This window comes from Carettochelys insculpta, chromosome 21 (assembly GCF_033958435.1).
Source record: "Carettochelys insculpta isolate YL-2023 chromosome 21, ASM3395843v1, whole genome shotgun sequence".
NCBI classification, from domain to species: Eukaryota; Metazoa; Chordata; order Testudines; family Carettochelyidae; genus Carettochelys; species Carettochelys insculpta.
The window spans coordinates 11,610,541-11,624,041 of record NC_134157.1 but is presented as its reverse complement, the minus strand read 5'-3'; the positions used below and the strand labels follow the sequence as shown (position 1 = coordinate 11,624,041).

General features: G+C 44.2%; 1 protein-coding gene and 1 pseudogene across 2 annotated transcripts; one reads left to right on the top strand and one right to left on the bottom strand.

The window, feature by feature from the left end:
• Nucleotides 1-33: 33 nt before the first annotated feature.
• Nucleotides 34-2,503, top strand: LOC142024121 (E3 ubiquitin-protein ligase MARCHF5-like; annotated as a pseudogene).
• PTGES2 (prostaglandin E synthase 2) lies at nt 1,857-12,953 on the bottom strand. 2 transcript variants are annotated; one of them, XR_012648365.1, is made up of 8 exons: nt 12,655-12,953; nt 10,890-11,084; nt 8,982-9,037; nt 6,371-6,523; nt 5,562-5,762; nt 4,479-4,596; nt 3,181-3,444; nt 1,857-1,966 (listed from the first exon to the last, which is right to left on the bottom strand). XR_012648365.1 is itself a non-coding variant. In XM_075015563.1 (7 exons), exons 1-7 carry the CDS (start codon nt 12,928-12,930, stop codon nt 3,292-3,294), a joined length of 1,152 nt encoding a protein of 383 aa, XP_074871664.1. In that variant the 5' UTR covers nt 12,931-12,953; the 3' UTR covers nt 1,857-3,291. The 2 variants fall into 2 exon arrangements, 1 of the variants encoding a protein (XP_074871664.1); XM_075015563.1 differs by having other exon boundaries at nt 1,857-3,444.
• Nucleotides 12,954-13,501: the final 548 nt, after the last annotated feature.

Here is a 13,501-nt window from a genome sequence, read left to right as displayed (position 1 = left end):
CCGCCTCCTGGAGGAGAGCCGAGACGTGTCACTATGGGAACGTCGGGCAACACGCGAGCGGGCGTTGTGGGGCTGAGCCAGGGCCAGAGGGAGGGCTAAGCCCCATTACTGGGGACAGAATCAGGCCGCGGGGGAGGGGCTAAGCACCACTGCTGGGGGCTGACTCAGGCCCGGGAGGTAGCTAAGCACCCCTGGCTGAATCAGGCCCCGGGGAAGCGGGGTGATATAGGAGAAGAGGCCTCCACTCGCCTGCTAGGGGGGCTGAATTTCATATTCCAGACTCCCTTTATGTCAACAGGAGAACTGAATCTGTGTCCTAGCAATCGCCCACCTCGTAGACAGGCAAAGCTACTGGCTGGCTAGGGCTGGGGGCAGATCCCGGCCTGCCACGGCAGAGCCAGCTGAGGAGAGGCACTGCTGGGTCTGCTTCGCCACAGCACGCAAGGACCAGGCGACTGAGTGGGTCTGCCCCTGCCCCTGCAAAGGCTTCACCATATAGGCACACCAGGCCTGCCTGCAGCGCTGGCTGGATGAGAAGCAGAAACACAATAGCACCAGGAGTGTGAGCTGCCCACAGGGGGGACGAGTCACATTGGGCGCATTGTCTTCTCCATGCTGGTGCCCCGGCTCTATTTCCTTCACCAGGTGGACCAGATCCTGTCCAGAACCAACCTTTTTGCTGTGGCTGGCATCATGGTGGGAACCATGTACTGGTCAACCGTCACCTATGGGGCCAGTCACAGCTGGTCAGCCATAAAAAGGAGCTGAATGTGATGGAGCAGGCAGACCCCCTCTTCCTGCTCCTGGGGCAGCCCACCACCCCCATTTGTGCTGTTGCTGGCTGATGATCTGGGAAGATCACAAGCTACAGCTCTGGCTACTCCAGCAAGTTGTAGGCACCAGTGCCAGTGATTAGGCACCTAGGGGCCCTGGGGCTACTGACAGTGTCCTGCCTCTACTGTGACCATCTGTTTTTTTTGTGCATGCTGCGTGGTTTTCTTCATTGTTGCCAACTTGGTGGGAAGGCTCCTCTTCCAGCAGGTGGACTCCAGGCTACAGTGCACCATGCTGGGAGGCATCACCTCCCTGCCATCAAGTGGGTGCTCAAAGTCTAATTCAGAAAGCTGCAGTACCTGTTCCAAGGTAACCAATGCATCCTTGACTGCCTGGAGCCAGGCCTGGAGCAGGGCACAATGCCCCCAGATGAGAACAGCAGCACTGAGACCCTTCTCAGCTGGGCCTGGCACCTAGAATCATATAACAACAGAGCTGGAAGAGACCTAAAAAAGCCATCGAGTCCAGCCCCTGTCTGCACACCCCATGCTCCATGGCCTCTGTGGCTGTGCCCTGCAGTCACAGTAGGGCGGGGGCACGCTGCAGGGTCCCCTGTCTTCCACCCCCTGGGCCTGGCCCTTTCTGCTGTATAAATAGCCACGCAAGATTTAAAAAAAAGGCACATTCTTGCTGAAAGCTGGCCATATGGAATCTCACTCCAGGCATTTGGATAGTGTGGGTATTGGATTGGGGTCCAGGGAAGTGCTCAGATTGTGGGCAGTTCTGAACCAATATTAGCTCATTTACGCACTTGTCACATCAGTAAATGCTGGTTCCAGAGCCCTCATGAAGGATGGACAACTGTTCAATATTTTGGGGGTAGGGGGCAGATTTTTTGTTTACTTAAATATATCAACCTTCATTTTTTAAACACACATCCCCTGTTCATAGCCATAGTTGCTTCAAACATGAAAAAAAACCCTAATTTTTAACAGTAAAATATTGTACTGTTGAACTACCTTGTAGCTGTAGCTAACCATCTTTAAGCACACAATTAAATAAATTCAGCCAGCCACAGTAGCAGCAGTTTTGGTTTTTTTATTGCCAATACACTCTCTCCAACCGCTACTCCAGTCCAGACTAGAATTTGCACCTCACTTTCCTTCTGAAGCATCTATAAATACAGTAGATTCTGTACAAAAGAAAAATCCACACCTGTATCACACATTGATTCTTATAACAGAGCAAAAAGCACTCTTCCGCTAACAAAAAGTACAAGTTTCTGTATTGAGGACATATGACATCTGCACCCACAATATTTTGGATAACCATTTTACTTGAAAAGTGCCCATGATGCGTTTGAAAGAACTGTTCCAAGGAGATAACTAAGAAAATTAAAAATCAGACTATTCAGAGGATCTCTCACCCTCCATCCTGCAGCCAGAAGTGAAAGGATTCCCTGCACCTTATTTCATGAAGTACCACCTGGCAATTTTGCACTTCTCTAGTATTAGCCAGAGCTCAGTGAGGAAATATTAGTTCCAGTAAGTTCTCACTGTTCAACATAGTTTACAGCAATGGCTCCCACTCCGTATAGTAAAGCCTTTGTTGTTCTTGCATTACAGAAACAGCTGAAGAGCCACAGAGGACTGCAGAGTTTCCTAGGACTCACTCTTCCCAGTATGATAGATCATCATACAGACTATTTCCACACACATTTCTCATGTAACAACTGAAAAAAATAAAAGCTTTCTTTCACAATTGCTTTTGCCAAATAATCAGTTTGCAACAATTCTTTCTTCAGCCTAGGTTGTACTTTGAGCCTCTTTCTACTGGTTGATGAGAAGCCCCACATGCCATACACTGCCTAGAAATAGGCCTGTATTATCACTGACAAAACACAATCAGCTCTTGAAGTAACAGTTTAAATGGACATCATTCTGAAGACTGGAAGTATGTGGTCTCCAGACAGCAGGACTTATCCATCATGAAATGGGATCCCTGCTGATTTCCCCATTACCTATACTTACAGGATGCTATTGAAGGTCAAAATCTTAATGTCATTTAAGAGTTACATAGTATCTCAAATAGGAAGACATTCAGGATAACCTGGACAGGTGCAAATACAGCCTGAATTCAACCCTGGACACACCTAAAATATTTGCCTCTGTGGCAGGGTTCACTACCCAGTAGAGTGGCATCTTTTTAAAGCAGATGCTTAGTAAGGGCTCACCAAAAGAAAAAGTCAGTTTGTTACACTGATGTTTAATCAGAACTTACCCTCCTCTCCAGAGAGGTCCAAGGTCAGCATATTTTGCATGTTCCTGTTATTCTAAATTTCTAACGTACTTAGCTGTGCACATTTATCCCCTCCTGATCACTTGGTCTCACAAAACTCCTTATTACCTCTAAGACAGACAATCTGTGAGCTTGCATCTCAGTCCAGAAGGAGGGGGTAGTCTGTTTTAAAAATAAATGGAAGGTCTTTCCTTTTTAATGTTTGTCTGTCCACTGATTTTAACAAGGTGGCTGCAGCAATTGCCAGTTGGTGACTTCGGCCTCCCCAATGGCCTCCTCCATGCGATGGTACCAAGGTTGAATCTTGGAATGAGTCATCATGTCATCATAGGCTTCCAGGCCTTCCATGACTCGGAGGACCCCATACACTGCCTGTGTCAAGAGAGGGGAGAGATAATTTGGAAATTAATATATGTAACATTAAATTTCAAACACACATGGCATGGGACTTCAGGTTTAAGTGTCCCAAAACTCTACTTCTTTCTCTGTCTCCCAGACTGATTAGCAGAGATTACTGAGACAGTTACAGCCATTAGCTGGAGAAATAGGCAGGGTCTAACAAAGTGCACATAATTTTGGGAAGACAGAGGAAATAGATAGTGACAGTAAGACCTGGCACAGCGTCCAGTGCTTAGTGGAGACATAGCTTTGGAGGAAAACAAAACCCACCAACATTACATAGGCCTTATCTCCACTATGTGGTAGATTAATACAGCAGCAATCAGTCCACCAACCATCAATCTATCATGTCTACTGTAGATGTGATAAATTGAGCTCCGAGAGACAAGTATGCAGCATGGAGGGAAGAGAGGCTCCCATTGACCTTCTGTCACACAAGACACTGGTAAATAGATCAATGGTGAAGGTAAATGTAGACAAGACCTTTTTGTGAGAGCTAGTAATGAAGTCTGATCTATGCATGCCAAGCTTATGATGCTATAGAGTTAAACTGAGATCAACAGAGCTCATGTCCAGTTACAGAAAGGGAAGCTTAGTTAAAACGCATTTGTCAATATTTCAGATTGATTTATAAACAGCATGATTTCCCAGAGCAGGGCATTATCAAGATATACTTTCTTGTTGGAAGGGCAATTGGCTGTCAGGCTTTCTACACACACAGTCAACACAGAATGTGTGTTTCTGAGCTATCTCCATGTTGTGCAATAGAGTAAAAATACTCAGCCCTCACCTGTAACACATTTGACAACAACTCTCACCTCCCCCACTGCACACTCAAATGAGATATCTAATATTACACCAAGGATATTATATCTAATATCCTCTCACTACACCAGGAGGATATAATACATATTTTATACATAATCATAGTCACACCTATCTCATATTATGTGCATGGATAAATGGAGGATAATTTAAATAAAGAAACCAAGGGTCTTGAGCATTACCAAGTCAGCAAGATTTGGCTGGCTGCCACCCATGAATGCTCTGTGTTTTCCAACAGCTTTAACCCAGTCATCGGCTGCTTTGTACAAATCTTCTCGGACATTATCCTGGAGGTGGTGCCTATGTTAAGAGAAAATATAGCATCCTCTGACTGGTTCATTTCTCTCTCCAATCTTTCCCTCTCATCACTCTTCCCATGGATTGACATATGGCTGGGGCTAAGGAATGCATTTTAGAGAGTGAATGGAAAACCTTGGGTATTTTTAAAGAGGACTCTGAAGTAACTTGTATGCTAAATCATGTATTTCAATTAGAAGGTTAGAGGGGCTCAAAAAAGTCCAATCAAGACGTAAAGTTGGGTAAGTAGTTATTTGTTCTAGGAGTTAAAGCAAAAGACCAGAATTCTAGAAATCCTGGACAGTAATTCCTTCTCAGTCACTAACTCAGTGTGTCACTCTAAGATAAGTTAAGTCTTGATCATTCCTCAGTTACACCAATTGATAAATTGGATTGAAGAATACTCTTCTCGTACTTTAAGTTGCATGGATCAAACAAGTACCAATTCTTATATTTTCAAATGTAAGAAAGGATTTTGCAACACTGAATAACATTCAACTGTACAAGAACATTACAATTATAACTGGAGTGATGGGAAATAGAACAAAAGTTAAACTAAAAATCTGTCCTTACAGAAATGGAGATTTTACCTTTGCGGATGTCTAATTTCACAAATGTTATGGTTCCACATGTAGTGATCATTTACATACAATGGTCAGAATGAGAAGAGTATCAAAACTGATGTTTAGACCGAATTCCACTTGATTTACAGGGAAAATGCCTATTAAAATGTGTTTGAGACACAGAGTTTTACTGTTTGAAGTTCATGGCAAATGTGGTTATAAACCAATGAAACAAAGAGATATTCTCATGCTGTCAGGTATCAGAGGGGTAGCTGTGTTACTCTGTATTGCATCTGATGAAGTGGGTCTTTGCCCACAAAAGCTTATTCACCAATAAATCTGTTAGCCTATAAAGTGCCCCAGGACTTCTTGTTGTCTCCTGCTGTGTCACACGATCATACCTACCTGCTCTTTAACCTCTTGCCGATGAAGAACATGGCAATGGCTCCCACATATTTGGCAAAAAAGCCTTCCACAGTCCCAAACTTGCCCTCACGAACAATGTAATCAAAAGATGCTAGGGCTTCCCTTGGTGTGCGATAAACGTTGGGGGAGATGAGGTGAACAAGCCAGTTATCTGCCCATTCTCGCCACTTCATTTCCTCCCTGTAGATTTTGGGGAAAAAAAAAAAGTTAACATGATGGATACATTTTGCCAGGGGAAGATGATGCAGCTGAAATCAGAATGAGCATTGCTGGAGCTTCTGCAGAGGACGGGAGTGCAACAGAGGTCCCATCCAGTCTGCTCCACTGGTAACGTTCTTCAATTGCGACCACCACTGAGTTGCTCCAATGCCAAACTCCTGCTGGATAAGACAAACTAAAGCTCTAGACTCTATTACTGCAAGCAGGCTAGATAACCCACAAGGAATGAGTGTACCATAATCATGGTTTTTCTCCAACATAAATCAATCCGATGTGACCCTTCTGGCTAACTCAGGAGACCAAAGGGACATCCCTCTCCAAGAAGAAGGCAGGGAGGACAGAAGGAGAAGTAGGAAATTGGTGCTAAGGCTGGGGCTCAGCATACACCAGAGCATGGAATTTATATCAAAGTATTACATTTTGCAAGTTAAATAAGTTACTTGAAACAAAAGATTTCCAGTATTTAGGAGTGTCTGATGTGTATCAAGCCAAAAGCCACATTGGGAGGAATGCTTGTGTTCTCCAAGATGAGCTGGTTTGATACCATCCCTAGTACATTAGATGCTTACACCCTAGCTTCTTTGACAGGGTACACATGCTGAGTCTCCTTTTCATCCAGCATGAGCCAGTATTTGTTCCCATACTCTGTGACCTCCTTGCCCCGCTCGTTCACAGCTCTCATCGGAGGATAAAAGGACAAAATCTCTTCTAAAGTCTTCTTCCTGAGGGGAGAAAAACTGTCAGAATCTTCATGGTCTTCCCCATGTGTTACTGAAAAACAGTTGCTACAAATCCTCTTTTTGGTATAACAAAACACTGGCTGCTCTAACAATAGTGACTTCCATAAGGGGCTGTAAATCTATAGACCATCTACAGTAACTCTGTTTTAGCTGGTGCTCATCCAAGAGGAACTCTCAAATAACCAGCACCAACATGACACCATGCTCAGCACTTACCCTGCCTCCCCGCGAGCTGCTCAAGGGGCTCCCAGCCCCGGCTGGTTCCCCAGGGCTGGAGCTGCCAGCAGAGCTCCGCGGCCCTACCAGCTCCCAGCCTTGGGGATGCCAGTGGAGCTCTCCAGTCCTGGGGTTGCTGGAGTTCCCCTGGCCTGGCCAACTCCCTGGGACTGGGGCTGCTGGCGGGGCTCCTCACCCCAGCCTGCTCCCAGCCATGGGACTGGCAGGGTCTCCTGATAGGGATCCTGCATCTGCTCTCTATTTACTGGAATATTTTAACATCTGGCAACCCCCTATTCCCAGGATTGCCAGGTATGAAGGAGTTTACTGTCTGTGCAATTTGTGTTTTCTCTTTCGGAATTCCTCTCCATCCAGACGTGCAGTTTGACTGTAAAAACATTTGCTGATTTTGGAGGTGACATAACCCTGGGCACAATCAGGAAATCATGCTGCAAGAGTCCAATGGGGGAAATCACAGAATCATAGGGCTGGAAGGGACCTCAGGAGGTCATCTAGTCCAGCCCCCTGCTTCAAGCAGGATCAACCCCTACTAAGTCATCCCAGCCAGGACCTTGTCCAGCCGGGACTTAAAAACCTGAAGGGATGGAGAATCCACCACCTCTCTAGGCAACGCATTCCAATGCTTCACTACCTGCCTGGTGAAGAAGTTTTTCCTAAGATCTAACCTACACCTTTCCCTCTTCAACTTCTGACCACTACTCCTTGTTCTGCCATCTGTCGCCACTGAGAACAATTTCTCACCCTCCTCTTTAGAGCTCCCCTTCAGGAAGTTGCAGGCTGCTATTAAATCACCTCTAAGTCTTCTCTTCTGTAAAGTAAACAAGCCCAACAGTAGTATTCTATTACTGCTGATAACGTAAGAAAGATAGATCACAGGTACATATTTTTAGGTTGCAGGATGAGAACGGCCATTAAGGGGAAATAAAATAAAAACAAACTAGCCTAGAGAGAAAATGTAGCATTAAAAATACTTGTCCTTCAGGTGTAATCCTTTCCCTATAGGGTACAACTCCCACTGGATTCAGCAAAAATTGTTTGAATCCTGCACAATGAGTGGAAGCAATGAAGCCACTGGACTTCAAAGTTTCACCTTCCCCCAAACTTACTACAAGTACTTTAACTTTCAAAATCTGAGCACATTTGGTCTGGAGTTGTGGGTAGTAAATAAATGTGTCATTTTTAGAGTGGTTTCAACCTGAAAATTGACTCTACACATGCACATTAACATCCTAGATATCTCTTTACTGCAATGCATTGTCGTAACAATGTAGTGTGTACGTACATACATACAAGACTTGAGCAGAAAATGCACTTAAGGTACATGAAAAGAAAGCAGTAAACACACACAACCCACATACATTAAACTGCACAGCACTTGAATGTGTCTCATCCAGCAACATCTGTCATCTGCAGGACCACAAATGTTCCTGCACCAGAGAAATCTGGCATAGGACAATGGGGCGTGCCTGGCAGTCCAGCAGTAGAGGGGCCAGGAGCCCTGCTAGAGCCAGGAGCGAAGCCTGGTGGCCAGGGCTGACAGCAGGGTCAGCAGCTAGGAAAAGAGGCTGGGAGCAGGGGCTGGAGGCCAGGAGGTACACTGACCTCCCCAGTCCAACAAACTCCCTCGTTTGGAAATGGTCAGGTCCTAAAGGTGCCAGAGCAGGGGGGTCCAAGTATACTATGAAATTGTTTAATGGATGAAATTAACGAAAGTACATGTAGCTTTCACACCAGATAACCCTCAGCGAGCATTAACAAGATTCCGGAATAGTCAGTTGCAGCTAACAAAAATCTTATATGGTTAAATTTCTATATACTAATGTATTCTATATCACATACACAAAGGAATATAAGTAGAGGCTGTACAAGGTGTAAGCTTCTCCATTCTTTACTCAAGCTCTTTGCAACTTGAATGAAAAAAGCAGGCTACAAGAGCAGCAAATTGATTTACTTCTGTTTACAGTCTGACTGGATTCCCAACACCCTCCTCCCCCCAGACAATCAGAACAAGTTTGATTCATTTTAATTTTTGGACTAACTTATTAAATCTTCTTTATGCAATATTAAATTCTAAATTAAAAAAACCCTAAACACTAGAGCTCTGTAAATCAACACACACAAACAGTAATGAGTCCTTGTCTTCTAGTTTGCACCGAGGGCAATTTACATTCTCAACTATACTTTCAATGTCCAGTTTCTTTACCTGGAAAGAAGATAGGTCTTCATTACACTGATGATCACTGAAGAGTCATTCAGTTGCTGCAAAACAGAATTAATATGAACTTAAAAAGAGGTGCTGATGGAGCTCAGGAAGAGGTGCTTATAACAAGCCCAGCCAACTGATCTTTTGGGGGCCTAAGTAGTCTCCAAGTCCCTTCTTCCCTAAACCTCTATTTATTTCCATAGGCAAATCTGCTCTACTATCACCATATATCTACTCTGCTACTTGTACTAAACTGCCCAAAAGCAGAAAACAAAGTGGATTTCAGTTTGATTCATCAGCTTTACAGGGGGCAAATCAATATATTTAGAAAATACAGGGTTAAATACTTGTCCTTAGGTTGTAATTCCTCACCCACAGACTATAAGTACAGTAAACTCTTTCTTATCTGGCTTTCTACCATCCGGCACTCTCGAATAACCAGCATTTTAACCATATGTAAATATTAGCTACGTTTTCCATAAGTACAATATAATGAAAGTAAATACAAATAAATACAGCAAATAGGCTACATCTACATGAGAGGCTTTTCCCAGCAAAACTGGGCTTTTGTCAGTGAAAAAACATGGAGTGTCTACTGGCAAAATGTGCTTTCTCAAAAGTTTGTTGACAAAACCTGGCACTTCTGCTTGCAGTGTTATACTTCTCCCAGTTCACGTACAATGCCTCTCTCAACAGTGTTCTGTCAACAAAACAGCTGTGTAGACACTCCATGGGCCTCACCAGGCAGTCCTGTTTACAGAGCTTCTGATCAGCTGTTCTGTTGAGAGAGTGCCAGGCAGTCTAGCTGCTCTCTGTCAACAGAGCGGATTGCTCTTTCAAATCTGCTTTTATGCATAGACATGATCTGCCAACAGAAGCTTTGCCAGGAAATCCCTTCCAACAGTGACTTCTGTCGATAGAGGCTTCTTGTGTAGATATAGCCACATAGTATAAGTTTACAGGGTACAATACTACTGTTGGTAAATAAAGTACTCTGCATAGATTTTGGTTTGTTTCTTCATATCTAATCTTCTTCTTCTTTAGTGTTCGGTATTGGTATGTACACCTCTCTATTATCCTGAATTTTTGAATATCTGGCAACCTCCTGGACCCAGAGTTGCCGGATATAAAATCATTTCCTGTAATTCCCATTGACCTCAGTACTAATTGCATGAATCCTGCCAGTGGACTTTAAAGTCTCACCTTCTCCCAAACCTACCGAGAGACTCTGTAGCAGGAGTATTAATTCTTACTGCTAGGGAACATTCAGCCTTGTGAGTGCTCAGCAAAATAAGAGTGAGGCTATATATCTTCATCACAAATATGAAGAGTCTGCTCTTGTATGGATGTGAGACCTGGCATACTAAAAAGTCTTCAAATCACAAGCTACAGACATTCATAAACAGATGCCCAAGATACATCCTTCACATCAAATCTCAAGACTTTGTCACAAAGTAGGAACTTTGGAACCAAGCAGGACAAGAACCATTTGACGTTCAAATCAAGAAGTGGGGATGGCTAGGCCAGACTCTCAGAAAACCATCATCCAGCATAGTCCACAAGCTCTAAAATGGAACCCACAAGTAAAACGCAAAAGAGGAAGACCTTAGACAATGTAGAGAAGATCTACTGAAATTGAAGGACAACAACTGGGGCACCCCTGGAGTCAGCTAGAAGTTTTGTGAAATGGAGGAGCCTTGTAATGACCTATGCACCACTCAGAGTGCAAAAGTTTAAGTCAAGTATGGAAGGGGTAGCTAAGCATACACCCATAAAATGAGGAAGAAGATGCTAAGGCCCCTTGGAAACAAAAAATCAATCTATAGGCTATAGCCACACTTGACTAGTAACCCAATGCCAAACATAATCCCAGAACCACAGTTATTTTTTTGAGAAGCAGAGACTCACCAGAGTGTTTCCAGCATTGGCTAAAAGGATGGGCACCTTCCTGTAGGAGGAGAATTTTATCTCCTTCCTCATTACTGGGTTTACTTCCACAACTTCATAAGGCATCCCATGGTAATCAAGAAAGGCACGGACCTTACTGCAGAATGGGCAGGTTTTGTACTGGTACAGGATCAACTGTAGGCTACCTTCAGGGAGCTGAGGGAAGAAAATACCAGAACTTTATAACTTCAGCTAAAAAAAAAAAAACAACTTCTTCCTCTGGATCAAAAACAAAATGAACAAAAAAACCCCAAAGGTAAAGCCTCTAAATTAATGCAATCCATAACAACACCACCACCACCACCTATCCCCCAAGCAGAATTTTTATGTCTCAAAGGGAGAGGTCTCACATATTCCATGAAGCCCACTATAGATTATGCTATTGATTTTATGTGGAATGCGCTTAAATACTACAACAAACCCTACAACTGACATATTATAAAAATACCACTGACATATGCCTGGAAGAAATAATTTTTTCTTTTCTTTTCCTTCTCCTAATAATGGTTGCAAGACATTGGTTGAAAACATAGAACCTGATCTTTAATTTTTTTTGTACCAAATCTTCCCTGAAAAGGCTGGATGCACAAGGAATAAAGCATCCAATAGAGGATATTAAGCAAAATAAAATCACACATCAGACATTTAATATGCCTTGTTTATTATTCACATACTATAAAACACCATTTTACTTGGTTTCTCACTTCCATAACCCTTTAGAGTACTTGCAGCAAGTCATCAGTTGACAGAAAGCCCTATATGTCTACAGCGTTACTGTTCTCCCTGTCTCTTGACAACTATTTTTCTTTAATTATAGAAAACAATTTTGATGGTTAAACTCCAGGAGAATCCTGTTGGGTAGTTTAGATCTACTATTAAGGATCTTTGTGTTTCAACTCTTAAAAAAGTCTGATTTTCATATTTAAACCTTCTCATGAAGAATTTGCCACCCCAAATACTACAGCATTGTGCTAGTGTATAAGAATCAAAAAGTTAACAAAAGGAAAACAAAACTGAAACTCACAAGACTATTTTCTTTCTATTGACTAAAATTAGGCATGTGTGTCTGTCTTGCAAAAAGGGATGGGGTCTAAGTGTTAGTTTTAATACACCAGAGTTATTAGTAAAACGGGGATATTTTTTAAGAGGTTGTAAGCTGATGGCACTCTTTGCGTATTGTATTATCAGTCATGCATGCATAGGCATTGAAAACATTAAATTATTTTTTACAATAGCATTGGTCTATCCAAGGAAAGTTACAAAAAGATTTGCAGATACAGAAAAACAGAGGTGGGGGGGGCATCCGCAGATCATTTGAGAGGTTTTTTTTTGGTAGCCCTTTAATCTGGAAACGCAACTACACCACAGGACAAGCCATTAGAGAGAAAATACTATCTGAAAATGAACAAAAATAGAAGCAAGACTTACAGGAGAGGAAAACTGTGCCGCTGGTGAGGAAGACACTAATGGCACGGTTCTCAATGACACCCTGTAACATTTTATGAAGGGAGGGGACAAGGTTTCAGCCTGCGCTCCACAAAAGGGAGCTATGGGGGGGGGGGGCAGTTTAAAACACAGACTAAGCAAGGAGGCTGTATCGTTTCAGAATCGCTTGTAAATTGGGGGCTGGGAAAACAACAGGGGTCCCCGGGTTTCTTAGGCATTGCAAGGAACACTTGGATGCCCCAGCGACACCCTTTAGAGGGAGGAGGGCGAGACGGATTACCTTGGCTGCCTGCGGCTCTGCCAGATGCTCCTGGGCCTTCAGGGGATACTGGAGTGTCTGGAAGAGGCCAAAGGTGCCCCCCAGGGCAAAAGCAGCCCCCACCAGCATGCGGCTGCCCTTCAGTGCCCGGCCCTGTGCGTACCCACCGGTCCCAAAGGGGATGCAGTACCCCCTGCTTTGAGGCCGCAGCAGCCCCACTCCAGCCACCTGGCCTGCAGCTCTCAGTCTGCACGGGAGCTGCCGCAGGCACCTCCAGCCTCTGCAGGCGGCTGCCATCTTCGCTGCACAAAAAGAGCGAGGGAGGGCCCCCGCAGCACGCACCGCGGGCTTTAACCGGAGGAGGGGACGCCTGAAGGCTAGAGCGCCTCTGCTGGGCCGGTGTTTCCTGCCTGCAGGATCGCGTTGGTGCTAGCAGCGGAAGAGGGCCTAACAGCCAGCCCCGCCTCCAGCGGGGTAGACAACGTTTAACTTCCAAGCCCCGCTCTTCCTTGTCAGAAAGCCCCAAATATGCACACCGTCCCGCCGTGAGAACCAGGGAGCAGACTGGAGGGCTTTTAATCCCTTACAGAAAATGCGGATTCGCCAGCCACAATTCATTCTGAAAAATCTTTAGAAGTCCACGAGTTCCCAAAGGTCTAATTACTCCTGGATCCCTGGAAGGCTGTCTTCGAAATCCTGCCGTCCAGGGGTCCTAAAATACCCATTTGCGCCTATAGCCCCGCAACTGCCCTGATTGGATGTATCAGAGGGGTAGCTGAGTTAGTGTGTATCTTCAAAAACAACAAGAAGTCCTGTGTCAGCTTATAGACTAACAGATATTTTGGAGCATAAGTTTTTGTGGGCAAAG

What these genes read in the sequence shown, in the direction of transcription:
- PTGES2 (XM_075015563.1), bottom strand. Translation starts at nt 12,930, where the DNA reads ATGGCAGCCGCCTGCAGAGGCTGGAGGTGCCTGCGGCAGCTCCCGTGC. An exon ending in CCAATGCTGGAAACACTCTG is followed by an intron (nt 9,038 to 10,889) that starts GTGAGTCTCTGC and finishes TCTGTTTTGCAG; the next exon opens with CAACTGAATGACTCTTCAGT. An exon ending in GGCAAGAGGTTAAAGAGCAG is followed by an intron (nt 4,597 to 5,561) that starts GTAGGTATGATC and finishes CTCTTAACATAG; the next exon opens with GCACCACCTCCAGGATAATG.